The sequence below is a fragment of the Pomacea canaliculata genome, linkage group LG5 (assembly GCF_003073045.1).
Source record: "Pomacea canaliculata isolate SZHN2017 linkage group LG5, ASM307304v1, whole genome shotgun sequence".
Taxonomy (NCBI): domain Eukaryota; kingdom Metazoa; phylum Mollusca; class Gastropoda; order Architaenioglossa; family Ampullariidae; genus Pomacea; species Pomacea canaliculata.
The window spans coordinates 4,339,567-4,357,557 of NC_037594.1; the positions used below are offsets into that span (position 1 = coordinate 4,339,567).

Below are 17,991 nucleotides of genomic sequence, written 5' to 3' on the forward strand. Positions count from 1 at the left end.
ACAAAGCAGCCTTTATAATATAAACCATCAACAATAATTTACCTTAATTTTCCATACAATGGCATACATTCATTTCTGCTTCAATTTTTCAAAACGGCAAACACCTAAAAGCTTCAGAAAATCCAGAACTCGGCTGCTCATCTCATTTTCCGGACTCACAAATCTGTCGCACCACTTCTTCACTCCAGACTTGGAAAAGAACAATAGAAAGCAAGGAAAAAGACATTGGAACCACTTGAGCCCTATCGAAGGGGGCTGCCCAAAACCGGGTCTGCTGGCGAGGTGTTGTTGCGGCTCTATGCTCCTTGACGAGTAACAAGAACTAAACTAACTTCTTCACTTTCTTCGTTGGCTACCAATTAAAGCTAGAATGGACTACAAGCTCTCAACTCTATGCTATGGATTCTTGGAAGGCTCCTCCCCCAACTATTTTACTGAAATCTTGTTTGTCCACACTCCTGCCTAAAACCTTCACTCTTCATGAGACTTGCACATTATAACCCTCCCTCTCACAAAGACAGTCACATTGGACAATGGACATTCTCCCTCTGTGCTGCTAAGCAGTGGAACTCTCTTTCCCATTATGTTTGCCAAAAACATCTGGTTCAATTGCTGGTAAACATAAATTATGGTCACAGATGACTGATGCATTCAATCATGTACAATTTATTCGTTCCAAAAGTCATCTACTGCTTTCCAGTCTTACCTCAGTAACGACAAAGGTGGAGAACCCTCATCAGCACCTTTCTTGAAGCCTGTTCACGAAAAACAACCGTTAAGCATAAAATAGATATTTATATGACAACACAAAAATGTGGGATGCTGGTGGAAATGTTCATAATACTGTGGTAAAAAAAACTATGGACTTAGGAAACAGAGTCATCTAAGTTTTACTTTAGTCTTCGATGTTTGCTTTAATCTGTGATAAAATTATGTTGGATCAACGTTCAATGACCTTTAGTGGTTTCGTCTTCTTTACGCATGTCGTTGTGACTAAAAAAAAATTACAATACTCACCCAAGAAAAGGACTGTCGGTACAAAACCCCACTGAAAAATTATTCTAGCCGTCCCCATTATTGTGGCGATCCTCTGTTTTGCCTCGGGGTTCAGTGGCTTCATTTCGAGCACCATCTTGCTGCTAGCACGTTACACGGACCGGAAGTTGGACGAGTAGACTTTCCTTAGTTTTCTCGCAGTGAAGAGTCAAGATGGCGGCCCCCGAAGACCGCATGGACCAACAGAAGGATAATGTTGTGTTATCACTGTGCGCGGGAGCAAGTCTTGTGAAGGGACAAACGCTATTTTCAAGAGACTCACAGTAAGAACATATGGAATAATCTTTCTGTTGTTTTCTTAGAAGTTACTGGCATCAAGTATCTCACTGAGCAATGTGGAAGAGTGTGTGATAGTCATAGCATACTTTTCAAAATTACAGATGAATATTTGATGAGTTGCTTTATCATAATGTTCGTGAGATAAAATTGAAATAAGGACATAAAAAAAAATACTGACACCATTCAATTCAGAGAACGTTAGATGCGGAAGTGATAATATAGACTACAGAAGCAGTTTATAATTCGCAATGTGTGTTCAAGCTATTTGTTGCAAACTCAAATCTTAATGATCATCGTTCTTTTCTCCACTAATTGCTGCTGAAGCACTTTGCACTAAAAATTATTTACTAAACGACTGGCGAAGATATATTTGTCATTAAAATACACGTACTTCCAGTGTTCAGTAACTTTGTTTTTAGTATTATTCTGTTAGTGTTACTTGTTTATTATTGTATTGATCCATATGTATTTAATGTTACCTTACTTTAAGAAATACTAAGTAGATTCTGGTCGACTGAGTGCCATTTAACTTGTATTGATTTGTGCAAATCTTATTTATATATGTATAACACATCATCACTTATCCCTCTTAGAACTGCATAGAAGTATAAGTATTACAAAGATCAGCTAATAACTAAAGACTGTGAAGACGACAGTGGGTGAAATTTGGTTTTTTTTTATTATTGCTGCTCTCATGTAAACATTAGACCGAGAAACCTATACATTTTTTGAAAGGAATATGCTTGAACTTTACAATAAAAGTAATGAAATTCACCTTCTCTGTGCTTTCCTGGCAAAGCCAATTCCATAATAGTGCTCTAAGGGTTAAATAGCATTTTTCTACCACATAACCCATAAAAGTCTAGCATAGTTAAATGTGTTGGTTCTTTTGAAAACAATGTCATTTTGTTTATGTTTATTTTATTCTTGACACAGTGACACTATCTCTATTGTGATATCCACTTGTAGCTCTTTTCAAGTTCAGTAAGTGTGTGGATGTTGTTGCTGAAGTTGTTTGCAGCTTAAGTGGCCAGTGGTATTGCTGTCGTGGCCTATTTTTCCTTGGCAAACATGTAATCACAGAGTGCCATTGTGTCCAACTAGGTTTTTATTCTGTTGCTCTGGACTGGTTGTGAAAGTCTTCAACACCGCCAACGGCCAGTGTGTCCAGCAGCTTAAGGGGCACAAAGATGTTGTCACAGGACTGGCCCTTCATCCAGGCAACAAATTTCAAGTAAGGGTTACTTGGATTAAAAAAAGCAATGATAGCAGTGATTCATTAAGACCTATGTAAAACTGCTCTGAGTATTACACACTCATCTTAACGGCCGAAGTCGTCCCTCCTGAGTGAAGTGAGTGGTATCGCCCATGCAAAGGAAGGTAGGAGTACATGCGGTGCAGAATGCTGGCGGCCAGTCGTCTTCAATTACACCACCGGGTACTCCTACCTTCCCTCGCATGGGCAAAGCCATTTCAAAACACGCCCACTTCGACTTCAGCCTTTAAGAGAATGAAGATGGTTCAGACTACACTTTCTGTATAGAGTTAGATATCCAAACACTGGAACACATTGACTGGTGTTGCCTGCTGTATACATTTAGAGGGAGCAAACTCCACAGACATGCCTTCAAGGATTTTACTTTTATCCATTAATTTACTTAGTGATTTATGATATCTATTAGACATAAGGTTTGGAATGGTTTTCATGAAATGCTGAGCATTGAATACATTACATTTAGTGCTTCTTTCCTTAATGACCTTTTTAGTCCTTTTCAAAGGCTACCATTGTTTGAAAGTTTTCAGGCAATAATAATAAAATATTGTTAACCTTTAAATCAAAAATGGACAGAGAAATGTGTCCTTATATTATAAGCTGAATATTATTAATATTTGGGCCTTGGTTTGGAGCATTTTGTTATGCCTTAGTTTTGTACTCATCTTCTCTTTGTTTGACTACTTGGTTCAAGTGAAACTGTAAAAGGTAAAATTGTAGCTCACCTTATTCTGAAAGACATTACAAAATAGTGCAAACTGCAAGAACTTATTGTGAGTTATCAATAGTGGTATATTAGGAATCTCGATGACAAGATTGTTACATACATTATCATATGATTTGCAGGTGTTAAAAGAGACAAGCGAAGATTCACAAATAACAAATGGAAGGATCTTTTGCTCTCCTCTAGCTATTGTTGCTTTTGTCCCAATAGCTCCTCATTTTATATGTACATGTGCTTTCAGTTGCTTTCTTGTGGTCTGGATGGAATCATTAACCAGTGGGATTTTTCAGATGGAGTGCTTCTCAAGGTCAGTCCTCTCTTTGAAATCATTCTTCTTTGTAATATATGTTAATTATTATTAAGTAGAGATTCATTTGTCTTAACTTTTGAAATTTATTTGGCCCATCATCGTGCTACAGGAATTATTCTTTTGTGCATGGTTTTTTAAATTAGTGAGAAGCCTTGAAAACTATTGTTATGAAGGGAAAGCAAGGTGATAACTTTGGCATCTTCAGCTTGACATTTTGCTGCAGGCAGTAGAAATAAAATGTGCTTAGTCTACTAACTGCCATCTGGGGTAAATAAAGTCATGTTTTATTTTATTTTATTTTTCAAAAACATGATATTAACAAAATTTTTTGTCATATTACAAATATATTTTATCATTGGTGTTGCAATTTTCCAAATTTTGAATGATTTTTGAAAAATAGATTAACTCTGTGGCATAATTTTATTTGGTTTCATTTTAGGTACATAAGAATTTAAATTTACTGTAACATGATTTTTTTTTTTTCATATTTGTAAGAAATTGAAGGTTATAGTGATTTCTTGTAGAACCATTTTGTGTAAAGATTCTGATCTGTGTCATCTGAGAGTTTTAATGGGGAAAGGAACCAGACGAGCATGAATCAAAGACACCTTTGTTTTAGGAGCATTCTTTAAATAAAAATATATCGTTGATACAATTATACATATATACATACATACCTTCCAGAATGACAGCTCATATTATGGGTTTTATGGTTTCACTTACATCAGCTAGTAATCTTGATAGTTTCAGCACACACCTGACATAGTGACTAAATGTAACAATTTTTTTAATTATCGTTTCATTTGGCTTGGCTGTAACAGTCACATGACCTGCACATGCCGCTGCATGCGCTGCTTAACATGGACAAGGTCAGCAACACTGTTACAGTGGTGGCACATCGACCCCTTGATGGAAGTAAGTAGTCTCCCAGTCTGTACATTGCATTAGTGTCAGTTTCTTTATTTGTTCCAAACTTCGTAATGCTTTTATCTCAGAATTTATTTATCATTTTTGTTTGAGTGAGTAGTACTGGTAATAGAATGCATTGCATCTTTAAGACTTTGGATGATAGGAGTGTACACACGGACTGTCAAACATTGCTTCTGAATAGTTTTACAATGTCATTGTCATTATTTTGAAGGCTACAACATCCTACGCCAAAAACTGCATCCAGGACGTTCATCAAAGGCAGCTGTCAATGACAAACGGGATGTTCACAGAAAAGCAGAAATTTTGATTTCTTCATGTCAGCATGACCATAGGACAGTGTCATTTGGATGTGGAGTAAGTGTTTTTTTAAAACCTTTTTTTTTTTTTTTTTTGCATTAAGATTTTTTTATTGCACTGTTACTGTGCAATAGATGGTGTCACGCTTAAGGATATTATTTATCACTACATTATTACAGCACAAACATTAGCACTTGTTTGCTTCCACATAATCAAGAAAGAAACTGCAGCATAATATATTTACAGTGATATAGCAAGATCAACAAATATTTAAGAATTATTTGTGCAACTTTCTCTACGTTTCCACTGAGGCATACAGTTATTTAAATTTATTGTTAACATCAGGTGTACATTTCTACAGAGAGTGGGCATTTAGATTTTAAGTTAATTGTTTTCTTAAAATGACTGCATGCTGTATGATTTATAAAGTAAGAGAAGAACAGGTTTAAAATAGCAGCAATTACAATATCATAATATTGCTGTTGTAGTTGTTATCACAAGCACCCAACAGTTTGAGATCCTCCAACATTAGCCTGAAGGAGTACATACTTCATTTATTACCTTCTTTCTGCAGGGGGACTGCATTGCAGCTGTGAATGGCAACAAGTTATTTGTTTATTCCTTGAGAAAACGGTTTCACAAGAAGTAAGTAGATTCTTCATGTCACTGCTTGACTCAACTATGAATGTAGTTAGCATAGACAGTCTTTGCTGCTTTGTGTGTCTTGTGCTTGTGTTTTACTGAGTTGGGTTTGTCAGTTTGCTTGTGTTCTGTTCTATAGTCTTCTATATTTCATTTTGTTTCTCGCATGCATCAACATTCTGTTTTCATGGCAGCGTCTTTCTGTATACAGATGTCTGTGATAGGTGTGCTTGTTGATTTGCTTGTATAGTTGTACTCAGAGGCCTTGTTCCTATTGTTCTTTTGTGTGTGTGTTTGTACAGTACAGTGTGGCCCATTGACTTTTGTGTTTACTTGTTGGTGTAGAAGGCTGTTAACACCACCCTGGTGACATCATTTTCTCTCCTTTCTATTCCAGACACCATGGAGACAAATCAAATCCATTTACATGTATTGCTTGTCACCCAACAGAACATTGCCTAGCTACTGGCCACAAGAATGGCATGATCACTTTATGGTAAGTGAAAGTTGCAAGGGCTAAAAAGCAGTACCACCGTTTTGTTTAGGCATATGCCTCCCATGCATGTCATTGGGATAGGGCTGATGTAAGAGACTGCACATGCTCACAGGTGCATTGTATGCAGTCATACACACAGGATAAAGCTCTCTCCTCTACTGAAAGAAAGTTAACTTTGATAAGTGGCTCTTCAACCATTCTATCTTTGTGTCTTAACAGGTGGAACATTTTGTCTAAATCTAAAGTGGTAACTTCATCCCGACACTGGCATTCACTGCCTGTGCAGACCCTAAGCTTTACTGAAGAAGGTAAGAAAATGAGGAATTTACTGCTTTGAACTTCATGTTCATTCTGCTTTATAGAACTGTTATTGATGGGCCAACTAGACATAATTTAGTATCAATATTGTGACACTCTGACAAAAAGGGTTAGGTAGAGAACATCACCATTTGAGCTTATACTTTGGGATTGTTGTTTCTTAAAAAAAAAATCATTTTACAGGTTCCTATTTTTTAAGTGGTGGCCATGAATGTGTTTTGGTCAAATGGCATACAAACATGGAGCAACGGGACTTTCTGCCTCGACTAGGGGCACCTTTGTGCAATATTGCTTGCTCCCCAGACGGAATGTTTTATGCTACCAGTCATACAGACAATGGTAAATCATTTTGTGGTCATGAATGTGAGGAGAGATTTGTGTGCATAGTGTCAGTGATGACTGTAACGGTGGAGTTCATGATTACATATTTTTTTTTGGATGTTTGTATGCTTTGAAAAAAAAAGTTTGCCTTGATGTGTTGATGTAGGTGCGAAAGGTGTGTTTCCTACTCTAATGTCAATTTTGATGTGCCTGGACTGGATATTGAAAATAGTTTTCCTTATAAAGAACCAATATTTTCCCTTGTCACCAAGCTTCTTCAAATAGCACTGTTTGGTCATTGTTGTGAAAAAAATATTTTCAATACTATTTTAGAAGAATGAACATTAACTTTTTAATTTTTTCAGTTATTCAGTTGATTACAAGCAATTTTCCACATCAACTTTGCCATCCGTGGTCTGGCACGTGCTCATTTAGGAGCAGATGTTTCTAAATGTGATTTGCCCCTTGGGTTGATCTTTGATCCTCGAAGTAAGGCCCTTGTGACTAATGGCCGCCCAGGACACCTTCAGTTTTACTGCTTACGAACAGACACACAGTTGTTTCATGTAAGTTTGTAACCATCTCTGGTTTTATTAAACAGAAATAGTGCTAGATTTTTGTATGTTTGGGTCTGGCTGATTGCTTAGCATTTGCCCTTTTACTTACATATCTGCTGGTTTGTGTGCATACATGCACAGACACATGTATAAATCAAAGGTATTTTTCCAGATATACTGCAAAGTAATTGCTTGAACCTGTCATCTGTTTTGCAGCTGGACATTGTTGGTCAAAACTACATATCCCCAGACAAATTAGAAGTACAAGTGCCAGTAACAGAGGTAGAACAGGCAGCCTTTGATGACAAAGGCAGTTGGCTGCTTACATTCGAACGCTGGGATGATGGTGTGATGACGCCTGAGTATCGGCTCAAATTTTGGTTCTACAACCGAGAGAAGCAAAAGTATTTATGCCACAATCTTTTATTTTTTCATAATGCATAACTGAAAAACTAATAACAGGTACCAGTTCAATGTAATTAAAAAAAAGCGTCAGATGCTATTGCCTTGAAATTTTTTGTGATATTTGTGTGTGGTACATTATTTATGTATACACATCTTATTCAATGCCCTATTTCTTTTTGGTCTCTCCAGCTACCAACTAAGCACAACCATTGAAAGCCCACACAAAAAACGGGTTGTTTCTGTACAATTTCGACCACAAAGCCCGAGTGAAGGGCACATGGCGGTCACTTCCAGTGAAGATGGGACATTCAAACTTTGGAGGCTGGTAAACAAGCCTCAGATTAACAGTATGCACTTGCTTTGTTATTAATTAATAAATTTAAGAAATGCTCTTTAAAATAATGTGTAAGTGATGGTTGTCTTTATTGTGAGTTTGGAGGTGTTTGGAACAAAACCTACTTAAGAGTCAGATTTTTGTGCTGATGTCAGGTAAAGTTAAAAGTTTTATTGGGTAGGGAGGAGAGTGAGAAGACAATATTTTGATTGTGCAATGCATTAAAAAGCTGTGTTTCTTGGAGTCATATGACAAAACACAAGATTTACATAACACCTTTGTTATCTACTCGCAGTGAAAGTGATCTCCCTGTTGGTTGGATCTTCTTCTTTTTAGAGACAATGGAATTGTGGACCTGTGACTCAGTTGGGTTTTATCGGGATCACCCTGCTGGTGTTGCCAGGTTTTCTGAGGATGGTTCTATTCTTGCTGTGGCGTTCGGTGCAACTTTGACACTTTGGGATCCAGATGTAAATGTATTAAAAGCAGTTGTTTCCGACCCAGGCCATTCAGAGGTCATAAGGTAAATCCACAGCAAGTATTGAATTAAAATCAAAGGGGCACTTCTGCTTAAAAACATTCCAGTGACACTTGTTTACATAGATCACTTTGACATGATGAATCTTTATCATAAATATCAGCTGTTGATGCATAACTGTGTCTTGTTTTGTTAGGTTTGTAGAATTTGGTGGAAAGAGCTCCCCTCACCTTGTTGTTACAGCAACAGCAAAACACTATGATAGTGTGGAACCTCATTTCATTATCAGGTATGTATGTGTGTGTGTGCATGCAAGTTTTATACCAAAGCAAACTGTAACCAGGTTTGACTGCAAAAGTTACTGAAATTTTCCTCATACAGATACCATCAGGTTTTTATTGCCAATGACTGCTAAGGTACATGGCTCAAAGTCCACAGTTAAATAGGAGAAAATTGTGCAAATGAAACATTTTGCATTCTAATGTGGCTAGTCTAATGCTTAATGTATCATTATTATTATTATTATTCAAAATATTTACAATTTGGACTAGCAGGTGTAAATAGTCACTAGCCAATGGCAGCCAAGAGCTAAAAAATCTTTGGGCCTTACTTGAAAAGTAGAAAATCATTCCACTTGCATGAATGTTGTGTTGGTGTGTGTCTGGGTGTTCATGCATGTTAATTTTGAAAGCTCAATATAAAAAAAAAGTATCTTGTGTTTACAGTGTTGTGGCATGTAGCAGTAGAAGCTGGGTGTTGGTGACTGATGGAGATATAATGGCAGTTGTATCGTCTGGTGGAGATTGTAAGTTTTTAAGAAATTGTTTTTAAAAAATAGAGACTTTTAGGAAGAAACTAAAGTTTTGGGATAACAAAACTTGAAAAAGTAGGGGTTAGTGAAAAGCATATGAAATTTTAGTTATCTTCTTACTTGTTCATTTTAAGGAGTGCCAGAATTTATGATAAAAGACTACCAGATACTATGAAAGAAGGCTATTTCTGCCAGTACAAAATTTCATCCACATCTGGTTGACCATTATTCCCGCCAGGATGCTGGAAGTTCCTCTCATGTTATCAATATTTGTGTACTTGCAGTATTTGTCTTTCGACCAAGCAGTTGGAAGCCAGTCTACTCCCACACACACCTCATGGCGACTCCTATAATTAGTTCTATTTTTATACCTGTTGCTTCCACCCGTGAGACTGGCTTGCAGCAAGATGATGGACCACTCTCCTGGCAAAATAAGAGTCGTCTGTTCTTGCTTGACAATCAACAGCACCTACTGACCTTAGAGTATTCAAGTACATTGGAAGGAGAAAAACAGTCTCCACAGACCAAAGTGAGAAGAAAGCATTATCTTAAAATCCTGAGGTTCAGATTAAAACTGAGGTGACATCGGATGCAATCAAAAATGTTACATATAATTACTCCATATCAAAAAAGGAGAGAGAAATAAAAATATCTTACTGTTAAACTGCATATAAAATAGCTCCCAAAATACAACTGTTCTTAAGAGAGATAGCCAAAACTAATTTCCCTCTTCATATATAGTGTGCGTGAAGAGCCGTGGTGTGCATAAATTTGCATTTCTTTTTCTTGTGTAAATCTAAATGTGAATTTCAGAGGATAAACAGGTGTAGCTGATAATTTGTATTTATGAAAAATCAGGGGTAAAGATGGTGGAAGAAGAGGGTAAGGCATCATCTTCCACGTGCTGTGCCATACAATGGTGCATGTAAGCTATGGGACATTTTAACTTAACCTAATAAAGAAAAAAGAAGTAGAATAATTCTTTGTCCATAGTTATAAATGGGGTATTTAATGCTCTGTATAATTATGCATTGCGCTGAACAACTGCAAAGCAAGGTGGGTTAAATTAGTTGTCAAGCTGGTGACTAAAGTGCAAGGGATCATCCAGTTACTCCTGAAATATTTTTCCACCAGGTGCAGCTGGAGCAAGTGCTTCCTGAAACACCTTTCAGTACCTTGCTGAGTTCAGCTAAACTGCAGAAAGACCATTCCTCACCAGCAAACAAAACATCAGGGAAGGCATGGCAACCTGCATCATCTGTTGTAGAGAGGGTAAGCATCTCTTGATAGTGTTTGAACTACTTACTGCATTACATAATGTGCTACTGTGTCCATTACACTTCTATAGACAGTGTATGTGTTGTCGGTGCAAGTGTTCTATTCATTAACCTGTTAATGAGCATGCATTTGTCCATAAACAAATGTGTTTTTCTTTTTAGGTCCTTACACTATTTTTTTTTTTGGGGGGGGGGTTGTAACTGCTGCTGCATAGAAGTTTTATTTTCAAGAAAGGGATTCTGTATTTAAATAGCACTTTGTTTTTATGCAGATTCTGCAGACTTCGGCCCACAACCTACCACACATGCGCGCTCTCTGCTCAGAGTTCATTGAGAGTCTGCTACAGGCAAACAGGTAAATGTTGGTTGAAAGTTGGAAATATAGTGGTCAAGCTGTACATTAATCCCCATCTGTTTGCAGTTATTTTACATTTTGCTTAAACAAATAATTTGTGGTGATTTTAAATCAGAAGATTATAAATATTATTTCTTCTCTTGACAGCTATGAGCCTAGTAGTCAGAAAACTGAAGAAAGCATGGAAGTAGAGGATGAGTAGAAGATGGATGCAGCAGAAACTTCAGGTGTAATTTAAGTAAGTGCACATGCAGTGTTGAGATTTGCATGGTTTGCTGCACACAGCTTATTTATACAAAAATTTTTGCAGCATATTATAATGATGTCCTTATCACTGTAATGGTCTTAAAACACATTTTAACACTTTGTTTTTTATGTCAAATTTACTGTTGGCTGGGAATATGTGTAACTAAATAGCCCTTCCATCCTTGCTTTTGGTGGGGCTGCAGAGAACAAATCTCTTGTATTTGGTGTTATAATGTAGGTCTACTGACTTTGCTAGAGACATTGCCTCCTCGTTTCTTGTGGGAGATAACTCAGTGTGGAGGTGAGAGGGTGGGCACACGTTTGCATGATCCATGCATTGTGTTCTGTCTTTTGTGTGGATGTAACATTTGTGTGTCTGTGTGGAATTTTATTGGTTCATTCTGATACTCAGCTGGGTTTTCTTGCATTTTCAGCTGCAGCAACAAACAGTGGGAATGGCTGAAGATTGCTAGTGTCTGCATTCTCTGCATCATCATCTTATGGTCTTTCAGCTTGCTTCTATTTTGCTGCATGCTGTTGTTCGCAGTCAGTTGTGGTGTCTCGTGAAACATTTCGGGGGTGGGAGGGCATAAAACACATGACATCTTGATTTGAGCTCATCAGTGTTCAAAATGTACATTTCTTTTTCCGAACATTTGGATGTTTGCAGTGTTATAGATTCATGAATGTATGAGCTCGCAATAGCAAACAATGTTATGAAGTGCACAGTTGTACATTGTATACAGATTATTGTAACAGTCATGAAATGTATACATATTGAGGGAAAAAAAAAGTGAAAACATTGGAATTTTGTGTGTGTGATTGTCAACCTTGCTGAGAGAATTTTAATTTTTCTTGTAAAAACATTTTTTTATTTCTCTGATTAGTTTCAAGATGACTTTGTAGAAGCAACCCAACTGCACTTAAATCTTTGCCTGCTTCAACTAAGAGTGCCACTTGTAGAGGCCTGAATAACCCATCATTTAATAACTATCATCAATGTGATAACTCATCTATATCTAAACCTGTCCCAACTGGAAAGGGATGCCCAGAACCTGGTCCGATGGTGGGGTGTGGTTGCGGCCCTATGCTCCACTAGGGGCAATTAGGAACAAGAAAGAAGATATCTAAACCTAAAACCCTCGTGTTTTCCTTTTTTGAGGAATCGTTTTAAAGAAATTTTTAGATAATAAAAGTAGAGCATCTTCCTCATTAAAAACTAAATTAGAAGGGATTTACTTTACAATCCACTTTGTTTGAACAGCTTCATGCTGAAAAAAAAAAGCAAACTCAGCATTAATAATAACGAACTCCACAAAATATTCTTTAATTTTGCATAAAATTTGGACATAAAATATGTCTGGACTGAAAAAAATTCTCAACTTCATAAAGCAGTTATTTTTGTTGTTTATTCCTTGTTACTCCTCAAGGAAAAGAGGGCCACAACAGTGGGATATGTGGGTTGATACTTTAAAAGCACCATCTCAGAGCTGTCAGTTTCAAATATTACATCATATGCTCTTTAAGACAGTGTAATGAGCATATGTTGGCTAGAACGTTTTTCCCAACCATTTTAACTAAAACAACCTATAAACTTAAGTTAGAATCTCCTAGTCCTGTGTTAGCCATCCTATACAAATATAAATCTATGTAAATCAAGATAAGCGCAGAACTAAATTCACGTTAGTCACAAATAGAGCAGTCAAACTCCACATAATGTTGCTTTCATCTAATTTTTACAACAGCTAGCACACACCAAAGTCACTGCCAGCAAATTCCTTTCTCACTAGCCTTACTGTTTTCCAGCCTTGAAGATTTGCTTAATATCATGCCACACCTGTCTCCAGTCTATAGACTGGTTTGGCAAAGACTGGTATGTCTCTGCCATCAGCGAGACATTATAGGAATAGCTTCCATCAGAAGGTAGATACTGGTCAAGATTTTCTAGAACTCTGCGCACCTCCCTCTCAGCACTGTAAGGCATCTTCTGCTTCTCTAGGAATGGCACGATCAGATTGTATTTATCAATTTTGGCATTGATTTCCTTGATGTCTGTGCGAAATTTAACCACAGTCTGCTGCCAAAATCTGGCATCATAGGCTGATGTTGGATTTTCACTCCGTCGCTTATGAGCAACAGCAAGATTTTCACGAGCTTGTTTTATTTCTTTCCTGAAAGAAAGCATAAGCTCTTTATAAAGGCAGTGCTACATACTTTTGATTTTAGTTATGGTTAAATAGTCGTAGCTTTTTTTTTTTTTTTTGCTATTTTTGGATAGTGCCTTTATAAATTGTTTATCTTATTAAGATGTCCAGAGAAATATAAAAATTTCCTATTGCCACTTGCTGATCCATAAAGATACCAATAATAAATGCTTTTCTGTTTTGCCAATCCAAAGTAGTTAACTAAGACCAAAATATTCAGGACAGTAAAAGATTCCTTTTAAAATTATTAGGGCACAAAACAGATGAGAGACTGCATTGTACAACCTTACAGTTAAAGCTATTACTTTTGCTTATGAGCATTTAACCATAATTTTCTTCCAGCGTTTTATTAAAGATAAAAGATTTAAATATTTTAAAATTTAAATTAACAATAACGTCAGTCAACTAAGAGCATTCACCTGATATCAGAAGACAGTGTGATCCACTCTGGTGCATAACCATTGTTAACAAGGATCTTGTTAATGTTGTATGTGGCCGAGTCTACTAGTGGGTTGTGTGCAGAGTAATCAAGTGGTTTTCCCTGCCCAGGAAGGTTGTCAAAGTCACCTCTTTTCATTGACTCCTGAATGAGGTCTTCAACAAGTCGGTGTAAAGCATTGCTGGGAAATTGCAATGATAGTTAAATTTCTGCTGGCTACTCCAACATTTCCTATTAAATTTTATGTATCATTATTCACGTAGAAATGTATGAAAACAAAGTGAAAGAGCCTTGAAGAGAAAAAACATTATACCAACATGAAACCAATGGTGCCTTTGTTACACTTTAGTAGCATGGTTGCTTGTCATGAAGATATCAAGACTATTAATATTTCTAAAGAAAACGGCATGATTTTTGTAAAAGATTAATTCTGAGACAGTTTCTTCTACATCATCCAAATGTCCCATCACAAACCTCCCTCATAACTTTTGATAATCTTTAGATGGTTACAATATAGACCACCTTATGACTGTTTTCTTGGCTTGCTGTTTGTCCTTGAGCACTAGAGAGTCCTCTGTATGAGCTGCTAACTTCTGGACACGGTGTTGGTAGACATTCTCTGTTGCACGCACCACTTTGTATTGCTGGTACTGTCGCTGTCGCTGTGCTGGTGTGCCAAAGCCAACACCCTGATAAAAGCAGATTGAATTTGTTACCTGTGATGTCTTACTACAACGGAAGACAATGGTGTTGCTGACTACTATATTCAATATAATTTTAGCAGCAGAACAACTATGAATTATGTTTTGTGCAGTTTTTTAAAAAAGCAGCATGCTGGCTAACATTGTTTTGAGATATGATGTGTGCAAAGATTAGAACCAATGAGAGAAATGCTTTTCTTTACAAAGAAAAATGACAGAAACGCTGGAAAAGATGGCGAGACAGGTTGTTGTTTTAGTAGAGACTACACATCTATAAATGAGAACACACATAGGCAACACTTGTCAGACATCCTGTAGACAGCTAAAAGTTAATTCAGGGCCACTTAAGTGTGATAAACAATCTAGCATAACATCACACCTGTTTAACTTGGCCTTTTATTGTTAGATGTGCTTGTTGTCCAAGGTTCTAAATCTCTTTTTGCACCCCCTCAAAAGACATTCTAGAAACTTGCAAATTAAGCTACACTTTCTCTCTCACATGCATGCACACAGAGTAAACTTGCTGAATACTGCATGAATAATTTGAAGTCTGTCTACAACCAAGGTCATAAGCTGCAATCAAGACTGCATTTAGGGCAACACAAACATTTAACTTAAAAGATTTTTTACATGTTAAAAAAACCAAACTGAACCAAGTTATTGAATTTAGCACCGACTTGCTCACTTAAAGCTACTTCAATTAAAAACAACATAACTTGTGCTTCAAGTCTTAAAGCTATTTACCTCAAACTCTAGGTACTGCCGATGTTGGGGAACAGTGTGTTTGATATCGAAAATTACTTCTGCTTCTTTTTCTTCTTCTTCCATGAGTTTGCGCCCCTTCCTATGTGCCTGATACACACAGCGTTACCATGACAGCAATAGATCCCTCAATGTCAAAAGAATTTCATGAGCACACAAAATATAAAGTTTTAAAATGCCATAATTTTCTTATTTAAAAAAGGGGCTTCCAAGTCATATCAAAGGGATTGACAGAAATTTCAACAATGGCATTATTCACAAAGTATCATGCAATCGAACTAATTGCACACATATCCTACACAAATAAAACATACATTTTCATACATTAAAAAAAATGCAAGTCTTTGGTGAACAAGGTGTTAAAGATAAAATACAACTTTATTTATTCAGTGGCCAATTACTAAAAGCTCTGTAGCATTTTTCTCCAGGCCAGATTTTTACGAGGTTGGGGCTTGTCTCTCACTTGCTGCCTATTTCCCCAATCCCTTTTAAGGGGTCAGGTACCCATTTGATGGCTGGGTCAGCTGGGGGAAGTATGATGTACCAAACAGGTAATGATATTCTGGCTGGTGTGGCAGTTTTCTAACAGCTTCCCCCAAGTGATACTGCATATTTACTCACACACAAATTCTGACAGTTGTTAAATCAGTCATGGGAACTGCATGTCATTTGTCTTTCAGTAAGAAAAAATGTAAAAGTTTATGCACACACTAATTTAATAAACAGGAAGTCTTTTATTAACCCACAAGCACTGCCTTGTATGCCTCCTTAATCTGACTGAACTTCTCAGCATCTGCAGTTGCAGCTCCTGAGTCGGGGTGGAACGCCTTGGCCTTGTGAAGATACGCTTCTCGAACTTCAGAATCCTCACTTTCATGTGTCACGCCCAACATCTCGTAGCAACTGTTTACTTCAATTTTCAGATCAGCATGTGTTGACATTGGTTTTGATGTATGGAGGTTTCGAAGAGATGATTGCTGACAGCCTGCTAAAAAGAGGGTTGGATTCCTTCTCCATCCACATGTTGAACAACCTGCTCCTGTTGTGGTACTCAAGCAGAAGAGAGCATAACGGCCTATGCTTAGGCTGCTTGTAGATGTCACTACCAGCAACTTCATTACTGCTTTGTGGAATACACTGTCACATACAGTATAGTAGTCCTAACATTACTGACAGGATTGAGGAGATGAAAGATCATAACCCTTAACTACAGAATTCCAAGTGTCTACAATGTACAGCATGGGTGGGGAACCTCTTTTCTTCCAAGGGGCATTTGAATTTTTTTGCTGGCAGTACAAAAAAATCAGCTTCAAAATTAGCCTGTTGTATTTTGTCAGCAATAGTTTTACTCCAAGCTATTAACATTTTTACATCTTCAATCCCTTGCTTTCACTGACTTATGAGTTTCCATAAGATGGGCAGCCAACAAGTAGTACATGTGTCTGTCCCATCATGTACTCCAATGTGTTCTATCCCATAATGGTTGTTCTTTGCTTGTCCCTCAAAATTTATGTTCTTATCATGTTTCGTTTAATACAAATTTGTTGCTAAGAAAAAAATCTCCCATATTTAATGAATTTCAAGTTCTGCCTGCATTTGCCTTGGCATGGTAAGACCTGACGTTCTCCAACCATGAAGGGTGTCATAGCAAACCCTTTTAGTTTTGGTTTGGTCGTTGCTTATTTTTAGGTCATCTCATTTAAACCTCCACTATTCAGAATAGCACTAGACAAGTTTTTTTTCTCTCAAGATTACCTTGCATACTATTTCTCTGTTTGCAAACTATTTTTCTCTATATAACTGCAGTGTGCTATTTCTATCACCCTCTCCAAATAATGCAGCCTTTGAATTTACTGGTTCAAAATTGTATTAATTTTTGGAGGTGTTTTACACGACTGTAATACTTTGTCATTGCAATGCCCTTGAATGATCAGTTGCTCGTATTATTATTATTATCAAAATAAAACAATTTTTTAACCCATCTACTTTAAATGTAGACTTTGCCACGCACAGTCCAACTAATCGTCGGTTGTAAAGTACGACCAGCTACAAGTAACGCAATTTAAACTAGGAGTTGCAGTCTTTTTGCATCACACTGTGACCTATTCACTGCAAAAGAATGAAATTAAGTTGTAAATTAATCCAATGCGCATACCAGTTGTACAATCAAATCATGGACGGTCAAATCGACTGAATCGTATCACGTTTTAAGCCCACGCTAATTGTTTTTTAATTACTGTGGATTTCCCGACGATATCTCACTGTAGAAGACGTAGGTGGCAAGAGTACAGTTCATCTAAGCTAATTACAAGAGCGACTAACAGTCTGCAAAAATTCGGCTACTACTTAGACCCGCTCTAATACTTTTTATCAAAACTTTGTACTGTGATCGACGTACAGCAGCTCGCGCCACCGCCCTCCTCATTCCTTTTAGCTTCTTTTCTTTTAACGGTGGTGGGATTTTTAACGCCTATCGTTAAGTCGTTAGCATCTTAATTGATAAAGGCTACTGTTGTAGTAAGCTATTTAAAATATTTTAAACAAGCGAAAAGTGCGTACATCCGTTAGATTTCACATTTTCTTGCAATGACGAAACCACGGTGTTGATTTCTGGGAAAGGGGAATTTCCCTCAAAGCGTTGGCGTAACACGATGTATCGACAAGTATGATTGGCTCCATGTTCAAGGACTTTAACTACTGACGTCAAGTCCGGAAAGCAGACGACCACGAATACGCTTAGCATTTGCTGTGTGTTTGCGAAATCTGGGCTCAGTAA

General features: G+C 37.2%; 2 protein-coding genes across 4 annotated transcripts; one reads left to right on the top strand and one right to left on the bottom strand.

Annotated features, from left to right (window-relative positions):
- The first annotated feature begins 1,018 nt into the window (after positions 1-1,018).
- LOC112563913 (WD repeat-containing protein 75-like) lies at positions 1,019-12,687 on the top strand. Its single transcript, XM_025238387.1, has 20 exons — positions 1,019-1,319; positions 2,440-2,569; positions 3,574-3,639; positions 4,464-4,557; positions 4,784-4,926; positions 5,444-5,514; positions 5,909-6,007; positions 6,227-6,315; positions 6,509-6,664; positions 7,022-7,212; positions 7,420-7,607; positions 7,798-7,955; positions 8,279-8,465; positions 8,617-8,709; positions 9,146-9,225; positions 9,516-9,760; positions 10,366-10,503; positions 10,781-10,863; positions 11,011-11,101; positions 11,544-12,687. Exons 1-19 carry the CDS (start codon positions 1,210-1,212, stop codon positions 11,063-11,065), a joined length of 2,376 nt encoding a protein of 791 aa, XP_025094172.1. The 5' UTR covers positions 1,019-1,209; the 3' UTR covers positions 11,066-11,101; positions 11,544-12,687.
- LOC112563486 (dnaJ homolog subfamily C member 28-like) lies at positions 12,421-17,877 on the bottom strand. 3 transcript variants are annotated; one of them, XM_025237391.1, is made up of 7 exons: positions 17,775-17,876; positions 17,227-17,324; positions 15,962-16,352; positions 15,198-15,305; positions 14,275-14,441; positions 13,733-13,933; positions 12,421-13,280 (listed from the first exon to the last, which is right to left on the bottom strand). In XM_025237391.1, exons 3-7 carry the CDS (start codon positions 16,331-16,333, stop codon positions 12,902-12,904), a joined length of 1,227 nt encoding a protein of 408 aa, XP_025093176.1. In that variant the 5' UTR covers positions 16,334-16,352; positions 17,227-17,324; positions 17,775-17,876; the 3' UTR covers positions 12,421-12,901. The 3 variants fall into 3 exon arrangements, with proteins under 3 accessions (XP_025093176.1, XP_025093173.1, XP_025093174.1); XM_025237388.1 differs by lacking the exon at positions 17,227-17,324 and having other exon boundaries at positions 17,775-17,877; XM_025237389.1 differs by having other exon boundaries at positions 15,962-17,324.
- Positions 17,878-17,991: the final 114 nt, after the last annotated feature.

Bases quoted from the DNA above. Each gene is read 5' to 3' on its own strand.
- LOC112563486 (XM_025237388.1), bottom strand. From the start codon at position 16,333: ATGAAGTTGCTGGTAGTGACATCTACAAGCAGCCTAAGCATAGGCCGT. The intron at 15,306-15,961 runs GTGGGTTAATAA...TGTGTGTATCAG, and splicing joins AGGCATACAAGGCAGTGCTT to GCACATAGGAAGGGGCGCAA. The intron at 13,281-13,732 runs GTGAATGCTCTT...GCTTTCTTTCAG, and splicing joins ACACTGTCTTCTGATATCAG to GAAAGAAATAAAACAAGCTC.
- LOC112563913 (XM_025238387.1), top strand. From the start codon at position 1,210: ATGGCGGCCCCCGAAGACCGCATGGACCAACAGAAGGATAATGTTGTG. The intron at 6,008-6,226 runs GTAAGTGAAAGT...GTGTCTTAACAG, and splicing joins AATGGCATGATCACTTTATG to GTGGAACATTTTGTCTAAAT. The intron at 10,864-11,010 runs GTAAATGTTGGT...TTCTCTTGACAG, and splicing joins AGTCTGCTACAGGCAAACAG to CTATGAGCCTAGTAGTCAGA.